Below are 18,696 nucleotides of genomic sequence, written 5' to 3'. Positions count from 1 at the left end.
TTTTTCTTGAGTTAATTTCATTTTTGATGATTTTGGTTTCGAGTCTGATGAGTTGGTTTCTGCTGATTAGAAGAAATGTGCCACCACTTTAATGCTTTCTGGCAACTGCTTTTGTATCCTAAAGCCGTAATTTTCATATAATTATATACACACACAATATCTAAAGCAAAATAATAGCAGAGATTCGTATGAACTTAACCTACAATTTCCCCCGTAGGATAAACTTATATAGCATGGGAATACAAAAAAAATGTACAGAAGAAACCTTCCTTCATTCACTTTGCTTTGGATCCTCTGATTCTGATTCAACTGAACTCTTGTTAACTCGAGTTCCCTACAGTCGGTGCTCGATGCTTTCGTCCTCTACTTCTGAACAGCTAGGAGGCAGGTCCAAATTTGCAGATTCATTTTCTGGCAGAGTCAAACTGGAGGAAACATCGACTTGATCGCTTATGGTAGTTTCTGCAGCTGCAGTGGCGCTATCAGTCGGACTCTGGACCAAGTTGCAAGCTGGAGGTACATCGACTTGATTACATTCAACAGCAGTATCAGCTATACCCTGTGCTGCATTGCAAGCTGAAGGTACATCGACTCTATCACGTATAGTAGTGCTATCTGCTGGATCCTGCGCCGTATCACAAACCGGAGGTACGTCAATTTGAGCACATATGGCTATTGTATCAACTGCACCCTGTGCCGTGTCACCGGTTGGAGGAACATCAGCTTGATCACATATGACCATTTCTACATCTGCAATGCTATCAGCCGGATCCTGCACTGATGAGCCACCTGCTGACTGGCACCTTTCATTTGCTGTGAGTACATCATCGGCTTCGTCGCGTACGACTGCTTCTACAACTGCAATGGCGCTATCGATCAAACTTGGAACTTGTGAGCTTTCCATAATTTCAGTTTCAGCAGGTAGAGAGGATGGAGGATTGGCTACTTCTGTTACAGCCTTCTCTAGAGAAGGCTCCCCCACCTGAAATGCGAGTTACACAGTAATATGCCAATTAAATAACAGATCATAACAATGTCTCCAACGACAATGACAATGTAAGGTCGTAATCTTTTTATTTATCGTTTTTTTTTTTGGGCGAGGGACCAACCTCAGATGCATCGGTTTGGTCAATCGTCTGAACTTCAGCAACAGATTGCATTAGATCTGCTCCTACCTCCTCTGAAACCGGAGAAGACGAAGACACAATTGTTTCTCCTGATATATTCTTTTCTAAAACCACACCAGCTTGAGAAGAATCCATTGGATCTGTATCGGACTGAGAACCTTGTATGTCGTTCAGTGGCTGTGATGATGAGCTAGCAATTAGACCACTGTCGAGTAAGGCATTGGACTTTTCTTCTTCCATGGTTGTTGGAGGTGCGGACTGAGTAAAGGTATCAGCTGCATTTACTGATACAACCTCCCCTGTTTGCGGAACATCCCCTGTCTGATCACCAGCTGAAGCTTCCAACTTCTTTGATACCGTTAGATGATTGGAAGGATCATTGAAGCGGAGGTTTTCAGTGATGCTTAAAAGCTGTCCCTTGCTGCTAATATCAGACTCCTTACAATCCTCCGACGGGTCTGCACTATCTAATAAGGTTTTCTCGAACGAGTTTCGCAGCTTGTCTTCCTCAGACGATACGTTTTTGGACAAAACAATGTTATCCTGTGTTGCAACCATATGGTCACTACCTTGATAATCACTTGGCCCCTCCAGAGAGACTGGGGAGCTAATGGGTTCCATTTGAGACGATGAAGCAGGCACAACCGAAACATCCGACATCTCATTTGTTAATAATCCACTATCCTCGAGAGCTTCTACTGAATCTGTGACCGTGCAGCCACACGAATCATCCTTGGAAGAATCCCCAATCTTTTCTCTGTCTGTCACCGTGGACGAGGATACAGGTAAATCAGTTTGATCACCTGAATTATCTAAATTTGTATCAAGCAATGTCATCGTATACGAATCCTTAACTTCGGAAGAAGATAAAGATTGTGCCGAAGTTCCAAGAACATACTCGACTAGAGGATCGGATTGCTTTTTCTCCCCAGGAGACCCTTTAACTCCAAATTTGTTGGGTTCCTCCTGATTCCCTAACTTATCAACTTGATCTCCCACAGATGTGAAAGAACAACTTTCTTCCCCTCCCTGCAATGAAGCTGATGGCAGAACCATATCACCAGTTTTACCTTCTGATACACGTTTTTCGTCATAAACGTCCATTTGAACAACAGCATCAGAATTGGAGATATCCATATCCCTGAGACATGCACCATGGTTGTCAGCTTGGTTACCTTCATTATCCTGAATCCGAGGAATCAGAATGCTTTTCTCAGGAACATTCTCAGGATTAACAAATTCGGCATTTTCTTCGACATGATCTGATACCTTCAAATTCTCATCCGGAATACAATTACTACTATCATTTAATGATGTTTTCTGACCTTCAAAATCAGTTTTGAAAGTGCATTCCGCAGCCTCAACTCTAGGAGTTAGCAAATCAGGCTCCACAGCATAACCTCTACCATCAGAACTTCCAGCAGAAGCTTCGAGGACTTGAACGCTTCCATGATCAGATGAAGGAAAAGTTGGCAATTCTTCTGAAGCAACCTCTAATTTATTTCCCGATGTTTGCTCCACCAGATTAGGTGCACCTGCGTTTGAAAGATCTTGACTACCACTAGACCTCCCCTGCTTCGAGGCAGCATCCATTTGTTCAACAGCAGGATCAGTATCATTCACTTCTTTATGTTTACTCTCAATATTCATAGTAGTTACAGAAACACGCCCTTGAACTTCAATTTCAGCACCTGGCATACTTGAGTCGGAACTCTCATTAAAATTTGAAACATCTGGATATTCGAGATTTTCACGATGAGCTGAGAGACTTTGACAGACACTATGACAATCTTGACCAGGATTCTCCGTCGAAGTTTCAACAATCATAACAGGTCTAAGATCACCTTCCATCTTAACTGCAGCACGAACAGACACCGTTTCGTTCATCGTTGTATTCTCTGTTGTACCAGAAGATACACTGGGACAATCTTGCCTCGCAGGTCTTGCTTTTAAAGTTTCAACAGCTGCATGATAAGGTTCTGTGTTGTTAGATGCCTTGATAAATTCAACTGGAACTTCAAAAGAAAATTTAGAATTATCACCTCTGCCAGAATCCATGCCTATCTTCTCAGGAGAGTAGTCAATCGAACATTGACCCAACATTTCAGGCATGGATGTGGTTGCAGGACATTCAAGACTTGTATGATCAAATTCTGATGGTTCTGAGAATCCCTCCACGTCAAGAGTTTCCTTTGTGATATCAGAGGCCGGTTCACAGGGACAGTCCACAGAAGTTAGTCTTTGATCATCAAGAGTTTTCGATTGACTTGGATGAGCTTGGTTAGCAGAAATTTCTGCATTTTCAACAGTAGTCGTGGCAACGGTCACTGTAGTATGAGATCTACTTGACATATCAAGAGGGCATTCTGAAGGCTCTTCCAAAGGCAGTTCTGCCATGTTATTCGAAGGAGCAGGATGATTTATTCCATCGTTCTTCGAAGACGAGGGAACTTTGTAGTTGCTTCTATCAGGAGAAGATTTTAAAGATCCTCCACTAACAGGGTTTGCTTCATTTTCCAATACATTATCCATCACCTCAGGAGCCTTTGATGCATTGGAAACACCCAGACTTGAGAAAATAGGCGAGGGTTCTGGGGGATTATGATCAGCATTGATGAAGTTTGATGAAATTGCAGAGCCACTAACCTGAGGACAAAAAGATTTAAGAGGTTCTTTCAAAGAAAGGCATAGATCTCTAGCAAATATCATTTTTATTTTGATCAGTACTAAGAGGACAAAGGGAAATGGATCTCACAACACTTACCGCAGTTGAGCATCCATCATATGTTTCTCTTGATTCAACCAATTTATTTACTGAATCAGCCTTCGCACATCCAGAATTGTCATCATCGATCTTCGGAACGATAGATTCTTCTAAAGCATTTGCAGAATCTGGTCTCATTTCATTAGCTACAACTGAATATTCTTTTTCATGGGCCTCAACTGGAATGTTGGAATTTAAAATAGCCTCTGATTTATGACTTTTGGTCACCTCCATAGAGGACTTGCTCAAAACAGGCATCGCAGAAGCATCCTTGTTTTCAATCTCAGACAACGCTCCAACTTTAGCTTTTGACAAGCCAGTCCCAGAGAAGACTTCCTTCATTACCCGAGCAACGTCATTTACATTTGCAGTTTGATAACGGCCTGATGCAGAGGTCTTGTCCAAGGCTCCAGTAGCATCAATCTTTGTTGATGATGCCAAAAGCTGTTTATGTTGAGCAGGTTTGGGTACTTGCTCCTTTCTTTTCAGATCCTGGGAATCCACAGTATCTATAATTTGGGTACAACCTGCGTGATTCTGAACATTGGTTGATTCTTGATTCTCAGTCTCAGTTTTACCTATTAGGCCTATGTCTTTACAACTTGAATCCCCCAATGGCCCTGGTTGCACAAGCACATTCAAATCTTTAGATTCCTTGCCAGCTGAACCATCAAGAACGACAGAAGGCAATGAGGCCGGTTTTTTTCCCCTACGCTGAGAGGGCTCTACCCTTTTAGCAGTCTTACGACCTTGCCGTTTAGGTTCCACATATACGGGTGGTGGACATTGAGATGCAATTTGCACGCTTGAAGCCACTGATGCGGACGAATGAATTGGCTGGGAAATAGGAGCAGTCTCTCTAGCAACATCTGTTACAGCTTTGGGACTCATCCCGACAGCAACAGAAACGTCAGGAGGACCACATGTTGGAACTGCAGTTTCTGGAGTTGATGTAACTGGATGAGTTGTGTCTCGCAAGCTATGACTCTTCAGTGTTTCATCAACACGATTATTTGTTACAGTTGCATCCTGGGCCGCACGACTCTTACTCAAGTGCTCAGAAGGGTTTGCTTTGGACGCGCAATCTCCAGAAGAAGCCTCCTTGATCACATTAGAAATTCCACGAGAATCAGCATTTTGGTTTTGTTCAGGAGTAGGCCCTGCATAGAATTTAAAAGTAGATTGATAAACATAGCAGACAATGATCACATGCTGAAGTCTATCTAAATACTTGCCTTGTGGTTCCATGGTACTACCACAAGTTGATAGGCTGATTGTCTCCTTGCTCTTATTGGGCTTATTTTCCAGTTTATCTTCCTGATTGACAGTACTCAAAGAAGAATCAATATGGTTCATTTGCAAATCTGCATTCGAACTTAGACTAGCACCCGCCATGGTGTTGGGCAATGCAGCTGCTACTACTTGTTTCTTTCCTCTACGCCGTGGTGCTCCAGCTGCACTTCGCGTCTTCCGACTTTGTCCTCTAGGCTGTACAGGCTGAGGATTGAAATAAGGAGCAAATTGTGAGAGAGATGGCACAGAAGGAAAAGCAGGACAAGGTTCCAAATTTGATAATACCTCAACAGCCGGTTGATCATTAGGTCCAGTGACAGGTTTTGAAGGGCCAGAACCAGGTAAACCAGAGGGAAGCTGGGTGGCAGACGCATTAGAAATAATGTCACTTGCAACATTAACTTGACTTGCCACTGGGTTTGTGGATTTACCCTGGTCATCTTGACATACATCAGAGGATAGGCTACCAGGAACAGGAGGTGGGACCAGCCCCTGTTTTTTCCCCCTTCTTCTAGGAGGTTGTTGTCCAGTTTGAGTTTTTCGACCATGACCTTTCACTTGAACTGGTGCAGGAGAGCAAGCTGGTGCCGACTCAGAGGCAGGAATTATAGAAGGCACAGGGGTAGTTAACTGAGAATTTGCAGAAATCTCTTTAGCAAGTTGATAAGTTGTTCCTTCACTAGGCAAAGAATCAAGACCGCCACTTTTAGAAATGCTTGAAATAGTTTCTCCTTGCAACCCTGTGTCCACGTCGTCTGCCATGGAAGGAGATGGAGAAACCACTGGAGCAGGCGACTTATCGACAGCCGCTCTTTTTGGTCTTCCACGACCTCGCCTTGAGGGTGGTGTTTGATGCTGAGCCATAGGCTCAACAGGAGGCAAAGGGGAGGCAGCAGGAAGTTCTTCCTTCAAAACATCTCCTACAACTGGCCCACTAATACTGGTTGACGATTCTCCTGCTACAGCTTCCTTTGGCCCCGGGGATTCAGGCGAGTCAACCTTGCACATCTTTTCAAACTCCTCTTCTGTCCACTGTTCTTCATAGGATCGCACCTATTAAAATAGAAAGTTCAATGGAAATAAATGAAAATATAATGACAGCCAGAAGAGTTAAGGTATAACAAATTCACAAGTATTAAAAACACTTTGCCGGACCTCTCTTGCCCGCTTCCCCCTCCCATAATTATGGGTGTCGAGACCTCCAAGATATTCGCTCTTCCTCTTTACCCCCCCGACTTGGGCTCCCTCCCTAGGTTTTGGTACTTCTTCAGTTATCTTCATTACTTCATAGAATTCTTTCAAGTCATCATCTGTTACAAGACGTGAAGGCATGGGAGGAATAGGCTCAGAAATTCCATGACCAACAACCAGCTTCTTCCATGTGGCCTGAAAAATTAATGTTCAGAAGTGAACACAGTATGAATAAAGTAGAAGACATAAAGAGTGTCGATTTGCATACCATCTCATGCTCTCGTCGTTCTTTGTCCACTGTTTCAAACACGTCAATCTCTGGCTCACTGTGAACACGAAGACAATGGTCAATATACTATGGTTTCCTTCCTTATTGCACTTTGAGGGTCATATAATCAGCAGCATAAAATATAAAGCAATGGGGATGGGTCGATGTAGGTGTACCTGCGTGCTAAGAGATCATTCAGAGAATCATCATCTAGTACAGGTGCAGCTTCTTCTTTCTTACACTCGCGTAGAAGAGATTCCAAATATTCCCTTCGATCTTCAGCACTGCAGTAATAAATGGGACAAAAGCAATTAGTGCCTCAAGAACAACATGAATTTTTATAAAAGAGCTACCAACCTTGTATTGTTGTCAAAAAAGCCGGCTGTAATACTCTGGTTAGCCACTCCAAGTTTATGCTCTGCAGCAGCTCTCACTTGTTCTTCCACCGTTTGAACCTGGAGATGGACATAAAAGAAAGATCAGGATGACAATATCCACATTTTCAATTACAAACCACGAAAAGATAAAGGGATACTAACCCATCAGATTGAATCAAGCAACTAAGAACAGAAAAAGGTAGAAAAGAAACGAAGAAACAAAATGTTGATTATAGAAAAAGCTCTGCGATTGGTTTTAGTGACGAAGTTATCACATGATATCAAATGTTCTTTTTAATAAGAAACTTGCAAATAGCATTACTCAAGAGATAGAATAGCCTAGGGGCCGGGGGAAGAGAGATCCCCCTCTCAACAAGAGCTACTTACTGTTTCAAATCTAAGAACAAGCACATCCCTCTTCTGGCCGATCCTATGAGCTCTTGCCTGTGCCTGTAGATCAACCTGACAACATGCACAGTGAACAAAATTCAGAACAAAAGCTACAGCAGATTCTTGACATAAATATCATGAAATTTGGATATATATGCCTGTGGGTTCCAGTCTGTGTCAAAAATAATCACTGTGTCAGCAGCTTGGAGATTCACTCCCACACCACCAGCTCGAATGCTGACACCACAGGAACATGCTACTTGAGAATGGAGACAAGAATATTCATAAGAAGAACAGATCAGACAGACAATATGAAAGTTACCTAAGAAGGAATATAAAATAGGGAGAATTTTGCCCATTAAATGACTCAATGAGAGCACCACGATCTCCCCCGGCTGTATGTCCATCCAATCGTAGATATCGATACTGTTTCCAGTGAAGATATTCCTCCATAACATCGAGCAGCCTAGTCATGGTGGAAAAGAAGAGAACCTGCAACAATATTAGTCTATTAGAGAGATTGAAACAAAACAGAAGGATATAAGGTGACAAACAGAACAAAAGCTCGTTCTGAATTGAAATCATTGACATAGACAATAAACTAGTCTGACTAGAGGAAAAAAGAAGTAATATATCTTTAAGCATTGAATTCTCATCAGAATTGTATCTTGTTATTGTCCATACAAGTACTTACCCGATGATCAGTTGCTTTTAGCTTTGGTAATATTCTATCTAACATCTCAAGCTTTCCGCAGAGCCTAACAATTGGCGGCAGGTAATGCTTAGGTATCAAATTATCAACCTACACAAGAATACAGAAATTTCTCAGGATAAATACCACCAAGCAGGAAATAAGGTAGTTTAAGCTTCCAACTCGAGGTTGTGCATCGTCAAAATGAAAAGACTGTGAGGATAAAACGCTCAATCAGGAATACAGGGAAGTGGGTGCTGAGACAATTTGTTTATCCAAAAACCATTCAATAGATACTTTGCATTGAAAGAAAAGAAAGACATGCCTCCTCTGCATGAAGATGGCTTAGATAAGGATGGTTACAAATATTACGCAGCTCCATCACCGAGTTATGCACTGATCGGACCTGGAGGGAGAATATGTGTAAGGGAGTGTAGGTAACAATTGAATTATCATAGAAGTTAGAATTACAATTTCTTCTCGAAAAATAAGTAGAACATAGAGTGAAGGAACCTTTGTACTTCCTATTGAACCAAGGTTATCCTCTACTCTCCTCATCAAAAGTTTCTGATATGCAGAAGCCTCACATCTTACAAGTCTTTCAATCTTTTCTGGCAGTTCATTTTCCACCTGCAAGCAAGAATACAAGAACCTAAATACGTGATAACAAGGAAATATTTCTCTGAATTCTTCCATACATAAAAACTACCCAGCATTTTCACGTTCAGACCAAAAGAACTTAATATTTATTGTTACAATTACATCATAATAAATAGCAGAATACTGAAGGGGATGCATGAGAAAATAGAATGATTCTTCCATAAAAAGGGCAATAAAGCACCAATAAACAGTGAAAATTTATGAAAACAAAAGGATGTACTGTACATAATTTTTGTTCAAACAAACCTTGTGTTTAAGCCTCCGAAGAACAAACGGGCGAAGAACTTGGTGAAGTCGATTTATGATCAAAAGATTCTCCTCTTCAGAAAGCAAGGCCTTTCCAAAAAGAAAAGTTTAAAAATTTAAGTGAGAGACAAAAGGAACTGAATTGTAAAGAGAAGTTGCAGAATTTAGGAATTACTTCTTCGGCTGAACTATCACCATTACTCTGGAATGGTTTGTTGAACCACTGAGAAAAATCCTCTGATGAATTAAAAATATTTGGCAACAAAAAGTTCAGTAATGCCCAAAGCTCCTCAAGGTTGTTCTGCACAGAATGGATTCAAAATAAGCCAGCAACTACAACCCAAAAGAAATTTCAACTATTTCCCGAGTAAATTTCATTATTTAAGCTCTTTATGACAGTGAGGCTACTGCGACTTGACGTTAAGAATGTAATATATTTGAATGCTTGATTTCGGGATCTAAAATATTTCAAATCATAATGCCCCCCAAAAGGAAAGGCTTAGGTTCAGTTGTTCATGATCAAAATATAATTAACTCAAGAAAAAGATAGAGACTAAACCAAAGAATGTCCGTGCAATCAGATTGAAGGAATATTCCCCCAAGCTGTAAAGAAAACGAGAAGAGCATTAACAACGACTGTGACCTGTAGCGGTGTCCCGGTCAAGAGTAATCTGTGAGAACTACGGTAGTACTTCAGATCAGCATTCAACTTGCATGAAGCATTCTTTATGCGATGGCCTTCATCAATTATAATATAGTGCCAATGAATTTTGCTTAATTTTGGCCTATCATGTTTGTTCATCAGATACTCATATGTGGTCAGAAGTACATTAAACTTCTGATGAACAATTCTCTCCCTGCAATAATGATCAGGTAAGTTTATGAATTACCCAACAAGGATTCAAGAGAGAACATATGGAAATCATTACTTGAATAGTCTGCGCCGCTCTTCTGGAGGTCCAGAATACACAATTTTAAGCACACTTGGGGCCCAGAAGTTGATCTCTGACTCCCATCCAGGTAAAACTGATGACGGTACAACCACCAAAAATGGACCTCGATCGTTCTTAGTCTCCATTAAATAACAGATCAGGGAAATTACCTGGAAATTCCCCTGTTAGTAACACGGAACGATGCAGAAGCTAGATCTAGTCGCATACAAGGCAGCTTAAAATAGTATGGTACCTGAACAGTTTTTCCAAGCCCCATTTCATCAGCAAGAATTCCATTCAAATGGTTGTTGTATAACGAAACGAGCCACCTAAGGCCATTCATCTGATACCTAAAATTTGTATTGCCACATTCACAAAGAATTTTAGAATGGCCCAAGCACTGGCTTTTTTTGTTCTTAGATCATATGAGTTCCGAAAATCAAAGAACTAAAGTACGTACGAAAAAGATATTGCCACAAATAGTTTTAATTTTGAGATAAAACTAAACAGGAGGGGATGATAGGAAAAGCATGATACTCACTCCCTCAACTTTCCTCCATGAAGGCAGGCTGGCTGCTCAGCTATGCTTTCTTTAACACTGTAAAAGAACATTCATATAAGATATCAGAAACAAATTAACAATATCTCGTTGTTAATGAGCTAATTTTCAAAGCACTGGTCAAAATTTGTTTTGGGCATGGGGTGGGGGAAGAAGAAAGCATGTAATGCGTCACCTATGAGCCATCAAGTAGTACTTCTCATTACTTTCCAAGTAATGCTGTAAGAAGAATCAATGTAATCAGTCAATAAGACAAAAACAAATGCAAGAAGGTGAGAAGAAAACCACTTGCCTTTGCCTGATCGCTTTCATCTTCATTCTCGATAGCAAATTCACTTTTTTCAGCAGTATTCACGTCACATCCATCATCTGTATCATGCCCAAACCGGCTTTCTGTGGACTTCGCCTCCTGTAGCTTAGATCCAAGCTTTTGAAGATATTTCTCAGTCTCCTTGAGAAGTTGCTTAACACGATCCGATTTCACATCCTAGCACAAGAAGTGAATTGATAGAGTGAGAAAAAGAAAAGTCTACAAAATCTGATTTTGCTTCAAGGGAGAAAATTTTGAATTTCCTTCAGCCCCTTTTTAATTTACACAAAATTTTTTACAACTTATAAATAAAGACTGAAATCACGAGTAATGCACTGTAGAAATATTTATTCATGATAGGAAATATTATGAAGAAGAATGATGACTACCCCTTTGATTGCTAGTAATCATCAAAGACGAGACAAACCTGCACCATTCGCAGATACCCCTCGACGTCATTGATCTTCAAAAGATTAATCTTCTCACGTTGGATTCTGTCAATTTTCTCACGATGAATTCGTTCCTTCTTTTTGTGGAACTCCTTGACATACTTATTGAAACCCTTCCACCTCTCTCTCTTAACTTTAAATACATCATCAAGTCTTTCCCTAGAATAAAGAGTTGACGAACAATAAGCAAGATTTGAACAACTTTTAACTTCAATCCATCAGAATTTGTTTTTCATTCATGGAATTAAGCCATTTGAGGTTTAATTTTAAGAAAGTATAGACAAAAACTGCATTAGATAGGGCACCACATACTTGTGAACTTCAATCTCACCAAAGAACTCCTTTTGCCTCTCTCGTATTCTCTTTTGCCTCTCCTCCTTCATTCTCTGCTCGAATTTTTCAAGTTGTTTAATCCTCCTACCATGTTTGTGCTTCTTGAAAGATTTCAAGCGGTCCATCTCATTCGAAATTGGTTTGAAGAAATCATTTAGACAATCACTGCCAAGATTTTTCAAAATTCATCAGAAAGATTAATCAAAGAAGAAATAATAGCAATGAATGTAAACTAGAGGACAACTCATGAGAAATGACTAGTTATTACTTCCTGAGGCGACGCTGAAGCTGCAAGAGTTGAAGTTTTTTCAATTCTATTACACTTCTAGTTTTTGCAGATATATCATCTGATGAGCTGACAGTACTCTGAAAAGTATGGAAAGGAAAATGATACATGAGAAACGAAACGAACTAAATGTGCCAGATCATTATCGATGAAAAATCTTTTTTTTATAAGAAAGAACAGAGATATTATAAAGCTGGAAAGACAACCAAAGGGTGTCCCACCCAAAGAAACTACTTACAAAAATGCCTTCCAATCAAGAATAATCAATGAAAATCATTTTCAAACTACAAGTTCCAGCAATATCCCAGAGGCATTAACTACAGTTCAATTCAGCATCAACAATGAATGGAAATAGAGAGAAAAACTGAGTTGCACACGAACCTTTAACTTATCAAAACGAGTGGCAATACGTTTCTCAGTTTTTTGTTGTTTCAGTAACCAATTTTGCTCATTTAGGAGTTTCTTTTTCTGCTGATCCATTATCCATTTCTCTGACATGGTGTACTTTCGAGACATCGGCAAATCAGATGGCACTGACTTACCATCATTTTCTTGTTCCATAGTATTTAGGCTGCCATTTATCCCTTCATCTACAGATGGCACTTTGTGCATTTCTGTGATGCATCTAGGTTCAGATTCTGGCATATTTCTATAATCTACAATGAAGATTCATAACATTCAGTAAGAACCATTCAACCCATGTGAATTAAAGTTCTGCAAAAAGAACTCACCATGAGGTGCAAGATTTGAGATCACACTAGCATCTCTCAAAGGCATTACAGCATGGTATTGATCATACGTCCCAGAGATAGGTTTCCACCGCTCCCCTATTCAAAAAGAAGACCGACTATTAGTACGTTGACTCCCTAAACCACTATTGTTTCTAACAACGTGAAACTGAGCAGATGCATCATTATGTCTATCAACTACCAGCTCATGCTGACTAGCAAAAGCTGGTAGACTTCCCCTAGAAACCTCATTTGTGCTGTCAATTCTAGGGTTTAGTGGCTTACTCATACCCACTGTAGCAGTGGCTTGATTGGTCTGTCCAATCAGAAGATTGCTATTCCCCAAATCCTCAAGAGGGTTATTTGCAGTTAAGCTCCCCCTTGCACTCGAAAAGTCAAGGGGATGCGATGCAGTGCTCAAGAATGTTTGAAAAATTGCTTTTTCCCGCATTAGTTCAGCTTCTGGCTTTCTTACTTCTGCTTGAACAGAATAATCAGAAAGTGGACCCTTGTTATCCTCTTCTCTTCTATTATCTACTTCCTTCATGGAGTCAACCTCATAGGTTCTTCCGGCAGATACAGCGCCTGGGATCATCGTACCTGTTCCCCTTGCAGCATCCAACTTTCCTGATGGCATCATGACTTCACTGGAACTTCTGGCCTCATTAAAAGATTGAGCAATGCCTCTAGGATCAACATCTTTGTGAAGCCCCTCTTCATTTGCATTTAAAGTAATCAATAAAAAGAAGCGACTATGTGATAATGATAATGTATAGTTTTTTTCTTTTTTACAAGAAAAAATTTTTAAGTGTTATAATGAAAAGAGGCTAATGCTCAAAAATACAATCTATTGCATGAGAGAAAAAATAAGAACAGGACATAAAGAAACAATAAAACATAGATCCTATATGGAATAATCAGCATAGCATTTAGAAAGGAAACACCATAATGAAACCTTAAGACGAGCTGGTATAATGCATAGCTTTGTTCACACACACACATATATATATTACAGTTGTCTACCTTCTTTAGGAGAATTATTCCCGAGAGCAATTTCAAGATGCAGTTTCTTTGGCATTAAACCATTTCTGAAAAAAAAGGAACGAAACATAAAATTAAACAACCAACTAGAACAAATATTGATATTATTTTAACTCAACATGCAGATTAAGAAAAATAAGCAACCTGAATGCTAAAAACACAAGGCACTGAGCCCTAAGTTGCTTTAATTGTTGTTCCTTGAAAGGCAAGCGAGATTGGGATGAGGTAGGAACCTGAGAAACAGGAAGCTTTCCTGCTTCTCTAGAAACTGGGTTACGTAACATACTCATTTCTGGTCCGTTGTTCCGCCATGTACCCTGTTAACAATATATGCCAAGTTAATATCTCGTTATGGATAGGCATTCTTAGTATAGTTCCCAAATAAAGCTGTTTGCATAGTCCAAGTAGTGGTTGTACTGAAAAGTGTACTATACAAATTTTGTTTCGATTTTGAAATGAGAGCCAAACGTCAATAAGGCGAGTAGAAAGGATATGCAATAAGCCAAACGTCATGCACCTAAGGTGTTTCAAGTCATATGCAAAAGATACGCAACGGAAAATCAACCCTAATAAAAGAAAAGAGAAGAATAACAAACAAAAGTAGTACAAGGAGAAGATCAATTGAAGTAGCTGGATATTTGTACCCAGGTTTATACTTCCACAACACAAACGTTATAAAGAAAGAAAAAAGAGATGTGACCCAAGGTAAAGTGAAGTTATCAGAGGAACTATTTTTTAACAAAAAAAACTAGCATTATCAAGAAACTATTAAGCACCTGAATCATTTTCGCAGCATCAACTGATGATGTGCTAGATATAGGTAGTTCACTCTCCAAAACTTTTTCGCCCGAGGTAGATATCCCATCACCTCTGTTCACAGAATACATTTGAGGGTCAATATGCTTTTCAGCAGCTTTTGATAATCCATGCTTCACCTGCTCAATATTGCCTGCACCATATAAAAGAGTCAGTGAGCAGTAGAAGAGGCTTGGAGATAGTGGTAAATTGGTAATATAAGTTGGAAACACTGTATGCTCCATGGTTCATCCTATATAAACATGATACTTTTCCACTATGACTAAATGGACCTAGATGGCCAAGCCATTGCTAGCTTTCCAACTAACTTTAAAAACAAAAGAAAAGGCACATACCTCCCTTAACTAGATATGCCGGTGGTTCGACCCTATTTGTCTTCGCATTCCTAGGATTAACCGACGGATTGCGGGAATCAGGTTGATGGGTATCGTCACTAGATGGTTCCATAACTGATGTATCCACCTTCTTCCTCTTCTTGGTGCCCTTCTTACCATCCTTATCATTTAATTGTTTGTCCCAACTCACTGAATCATGCTTCTCTTGTGACTGTGAGTTGGCAGACCTCGAATCCAAACTAGAAGGACTTCCTTGATCAAAATATTGACCACTCCGATGAGTTGCAGGTCCTTGGTAGTAATCATGATCTGTACTACTTGGGGCAACAGGTGGCTTTCTTGGAGCAAGTGGGCCACTTCTGGTGTCACTTCCAGATATACCCATTTTGGAATCTTTAGCTGTACCAACAACACTGGAGGAGCCTGCAATTATTTCTACAATGATTTATTCCGAACAAAGTATAGCATGTGCATTTGTAGACAAACATTATGCAAACAATCACGAGTGCACTTGCAAACCAGATTCACTTATAACCAGTACCAAATAGAAGATCATTGTACCCGCATATTGTGCAGTGGTAGAATCACTCATCTGAGTTCCACCAGTGAGAGGAAGGCGTGAAGCCCTCAAAGCTTCAATATCAAGACCATGTTGATTGATGACAGTCTCCATGGCTCTAGATTAAAAAGTATCGGTTAACAGAAAGGAAATAAATAAGAATAGCAATCTAAAGAAACAATGGTAGGATTAAAGTAATGAACATTTATTCTGTAAAGAGGTAGAATTGCATCAAAATGCCATTCAAGACCAACAACCTAACAGAGACATATTACACAGTAAAAAGAATTTTAAAAACAGGATTTCTAATCAAATTTGGCATCAATATAGAGCTTCTTCATGGATTAAGTGTCAATAGATGTGACGAATGAAAAAGCAAACCATAAGTTTCTTTTTCCACCATTCCTCTATTGGCCTTCCACCCTTTTTATGTAAGGGACCAAGCCCACCCCTAGCAGATATTGTCCTCTTTGGGCTTTCCCTTTTGGGCTTCCCCTCAAGGTTTTAAATCACATATGCTAGGGAGAGATTTCCACACCCTTCCAACCGATGTGGGATCTCACAATTCACTCCTAAAGGGGCCCAAAAGGGGAAGCCGAAAGGGAAAGTCCAAAGAGGACAATATCTGCTAGCGGTGGGCTTGGGCCGTTACATTTGGCATTTACTTAAATTACAAAAAATTAAAATTGATTTCTCGTGTATCTAACTAAAACAAAGCCAAATAGATGATTATCCAATTGCAAGAAACCCTTGGCCTCGGTGACCATTGCATCATAGATGCCTTTTGGATATCAGTCATATAGTGAACTATAACCTATCATCATGCATATTAATGCAGGTGGTTTGTTTTTTTCCCCAAATTAGAACAAATGACGGTTCGGTATCGGGAAAATACAATCATTAGGAACTGCAACAATTATAAGGGGGAAACATAATCGCTGATTCACTAAAGTATGGAACCATCATTCTTTACCTTGATATTACTTGATATGGCATGGAATGTTCTTTCCCACTTGACTTCATGTGTTGCAATATCTGAAACTCACACAAGCATGAAATCATAAATATGAAAATTCTGCGTGCCATTCATTGAGCAGACAAAATGAAAGCAAGAAATGCATTACACACCACATAGAGTTTTGTAGCCAATTTTGCTGGCTCGTCTCTAGATTCTTGAATTAGTTTGTGCAGAAACTTTGCTGCCTCCAACTCAACATTTTGTGCGGACGCCATATTGTCCAAGACAGCAACCTAAAATGTGAAAATCATAATCGTGACATTGATAAGACGACGAACAAAAAGACCAATTTAACTTAAAACAACTAGACACTAAAATGGACAAAGTGATCCTAACATAAAAACAATTCACTGGTAATACAAACAGGAAATGCACGTTCTATCCAATTGTGTGAATTTTTCCCATATTTTTCTTCGATGGATATCAAGTAACTAGCGATAGCTGAAAGGGAAAATGCTTGAATGAAGGGAAGACAAAAATGGACAGCGCAAGCAAACACTACTCATAACTATCCTCTAAAACAACCACGAAAGATAGTCGCATGAAATATTTCCAATAAGATCATCCATAATACTATAACTATTACAATTTTACAATCCAGTGAGATCTCACATCGGTTGGAGAGGGGAACGAAACATTCTTTATAAGGGTGTAAAACCTCTCCCTAGCATATGAGTTTTAAAAACCTTGAGAGGAAACTCGAAAGGAAAAGCCAAAAGAGGACAATATCTACTAGTGGTGGGCTTGGGGCTGTTACAAATGGTATCAAAGCTAGACACTGGGCTATGTGCCAGCAAGAACGCTAAGCCCCAAAGGGAGGTGGACTGTTACAAATGATATCAAAACCAGACACCGGACGATGTGTTAGCGAGAACGCTAGGCCCCGAAGGGGATAGGCTGTTACAAATGGTATCAAAGCCAGACATCAGGCGATGTGCCAGCGAGGACGCTGAGCCCCAAAGGGGTGGACACCAGGCAGTGTGCAAGCAAGGGCATTGGGCTCCAAAGGGGTGGATTGTGTGATCCTACATCGGTTGAAGAGGGAACGAAACATTGTGGAAACCTCTCCCTAACACATGAATTTTAAAAACCTTGAGCGTGAGCCGGAAAGGAAAGCTCAAACAAGTCTGCTAGCTGTGAGCTATTTCAATATCAGTTCAGCTCAAGTTTCACCAGCGGCAGTTGAAAACCAGAACAGACTTTACAATTGAATCAAAAAAAGATAGATACTTAAGCTAGAACAACGACATCAATGTATGTTGGAAAGTTCTTGAGTCTAAAAAAAACAGCACGAAGAAAATTAAAAAAGGTGCTTTATCAAATGGGCAACATTTCCAAGTCGGGAAATGAAATTGACAGAGTAGAAAATCTTCATGGACGAGTAAAGAAGAAGAAGCATACAACACCTGAAACGATATCCGCGAAGAAACTGGCAGCTGATGATGAACTGCATGAAACAAAATTCTGGTTAGAAGCTGAAGAAATTACCCAGCCCTCGAAAGGATGATGGAACTGCCATTTCACTACCTGCTCGTTTTAACAAAAAAATAAAAATGGGATCGTCGTCCGAGCATGCTTCGCACGTGACAATAATCGGCTTTTGGCCCATTCATTGAAACGTCGTCGGTTTGGGCCAATATATGATTGTAATTGCCGACATGTCGGGTTTCGTGAAAATATGGGGACGTTGTCGACCCATTTTGTTGGATCTGGACCGTTTGCAGGCTTCAAAAGAAAGCCCGTGGGAATGGATTTCCATTCAATAATCCATAGTTTTCCTCTTTTTCTTTCTATTTTTTTTAATCATAATCTCGAAATTTTATAGGAAAATATATTAATTTTTTTTTAATAGGATTTTTACAATTTTTTAATAAATATTAGATTAAAAATAAAAATTTTCAAATCACTATTTTTAAAAAATAATACTATAAAACATGATGACTCATGTCGATATGTGGGGATAGTCTTCCCTTTTAAGAAGCAAAGAGTAGAAAATGAGGCAGTGATACATCACGGGAAGTACCAAATCAGAGACAATCTTCACTTGTAGGGGATAGCTTTCACTTTTAAAAAGCAAAGAGTAGGTAATGCAACCGTGATGCATCGTGGGAACACTAGAGCCATCAAGTACCAAATCGGGGGGACAATCTTCACTTGTAAGAAGCAAATAGTAGATAACGCAATCAAGGCACGGATGGGCTATCAGGTACTAAATAAGGGATAGTCTTCACTTTTAAGAAGCAAAGACTAGGTAACGTGACTACGATGTAAGGAAATGTCGGTATCATCCGATACCCAAATTCTATACTGGGACGTTACATTT

General features: G+C 39.8%; 1 protein-coding gene across 3 annotated transcripts; it reads right to left on the bottom strand.

Annotated features, from left to right (window-relative positions):
* Positions 1-52: 52 nt before the first annotated feature.
* LOC111472317 (chromatin structure-remodeling complex protein SYD-like) lies at positions 53-17,895 on the bottom strand. Of its 3 annotated transcripts, none has more exons than XM_023117975.1 (37): positions 17,780-17,895; positions 16,484-16,606; positions 16,329-16,390; positions 15,358-15,473; positions 14,797-15,219; positions 14,422-14,594; positions 13,790-13,962; positions 13,628-13,692; positions 12,890-13,318; positions 12,608-12,703; positions 12,258-12,532; positions 11,859-11,956; positions 11,570-11,755; positions 11,236-11,416; positions 10,791-10,985; positions 10,674-10,717; positions 10,481-10,537; positions 10,193-10,289; positions 9,937-10,109; positions 9,651-9,864; positions 9,183-9,308; positions 9,008-9,097; positions 8,615-8,731; positions 8,427-8,507; positions 8,105-8,212; positions 7,733-7,902; positions 7,569-7,647; positions 7,408-7,482; positions 7,001-7,098; positions 6,820-6,927; positions 6,644-6,701; positions 6,340-6,570; positions 5,470-6,237; positions 5,127-5,388; positions 3,892-5,051; positions 1,110-3,773; positions 53-982 (listed from the first exon to the last, which is right to left on the bottom strand). In XM_023117975.1, exons 2-37 carry the CDS (start codon positions 16,586-16,588, stop codon positions 335-337), a joined length of 10,005 nt encoding a protein of 3,334 aa, XP_022973743.1. In that variant the 5' UTR covers positions 16,589-16,606; positions 17,780-17,895; the 3' UTR covers positions 53-334. The 3 variants fall into 3 exon arrangements, with proteins under 3 accessions (XP_022973743.1, XP_022973745.1, XP_022973744.1); XM_023117977.1 differs by having other exon boundaries at positions 12,258-12,490; XM_023117976.1 differs by having other exon boundaries at positions 12,896-13,318.
* Positions 17,896-18,696: the final 801 nt, after the last annotated feature.

This window comes from Cucurbita maxima, unplaced genomic scaffold (assembly GCF_002738345.1).
Source record: "Cucurbita maxima cultivar Rimu unplaced genomic scaffold, Cmax_1.0 Cma_Scf00069, whole genome shotgun sequence".
Classification (NCBI taxonomy): domain Eukaryota; kingdom Viridiplantae; phylum Streptophyta; class Magnoliopsida; order Cucurbitales; family Cucurbitaceae; genus Cucurbita; species Cucurbita maxima.
The sequence above is the reverse complement of the archived record's forward strand: the minus strand, read 5'-3'. Positions and strand labels throughout refer to the sequence as shown.

Excerpts from the sequence above, each read along its gene's own strand:
- LOC111472317 (XM_023117975.1), bottom strand. The coding sequence starts at position 16,588 with ATGGCGTCCGCACAAAATGTTGAGTTGGAGGCAGCAAAGTTTCTGCAC. Across the intron at positions 10,986-11,235 it reads GGTATCTGCGAATGGTGCAG|GATGTGAAATCGGATCGTGT; the intron begins GTTTGTCTCGTC and ends TTCTTGTGCTAG. Across the intron at positions 8,508-8,614 it reads GTTCAATAGGAAGTACAAAG|GTCCGATCAGTGCATAACTC; the intron begins GTTCCTTCACTC and ends TTCTCCCTCCAG.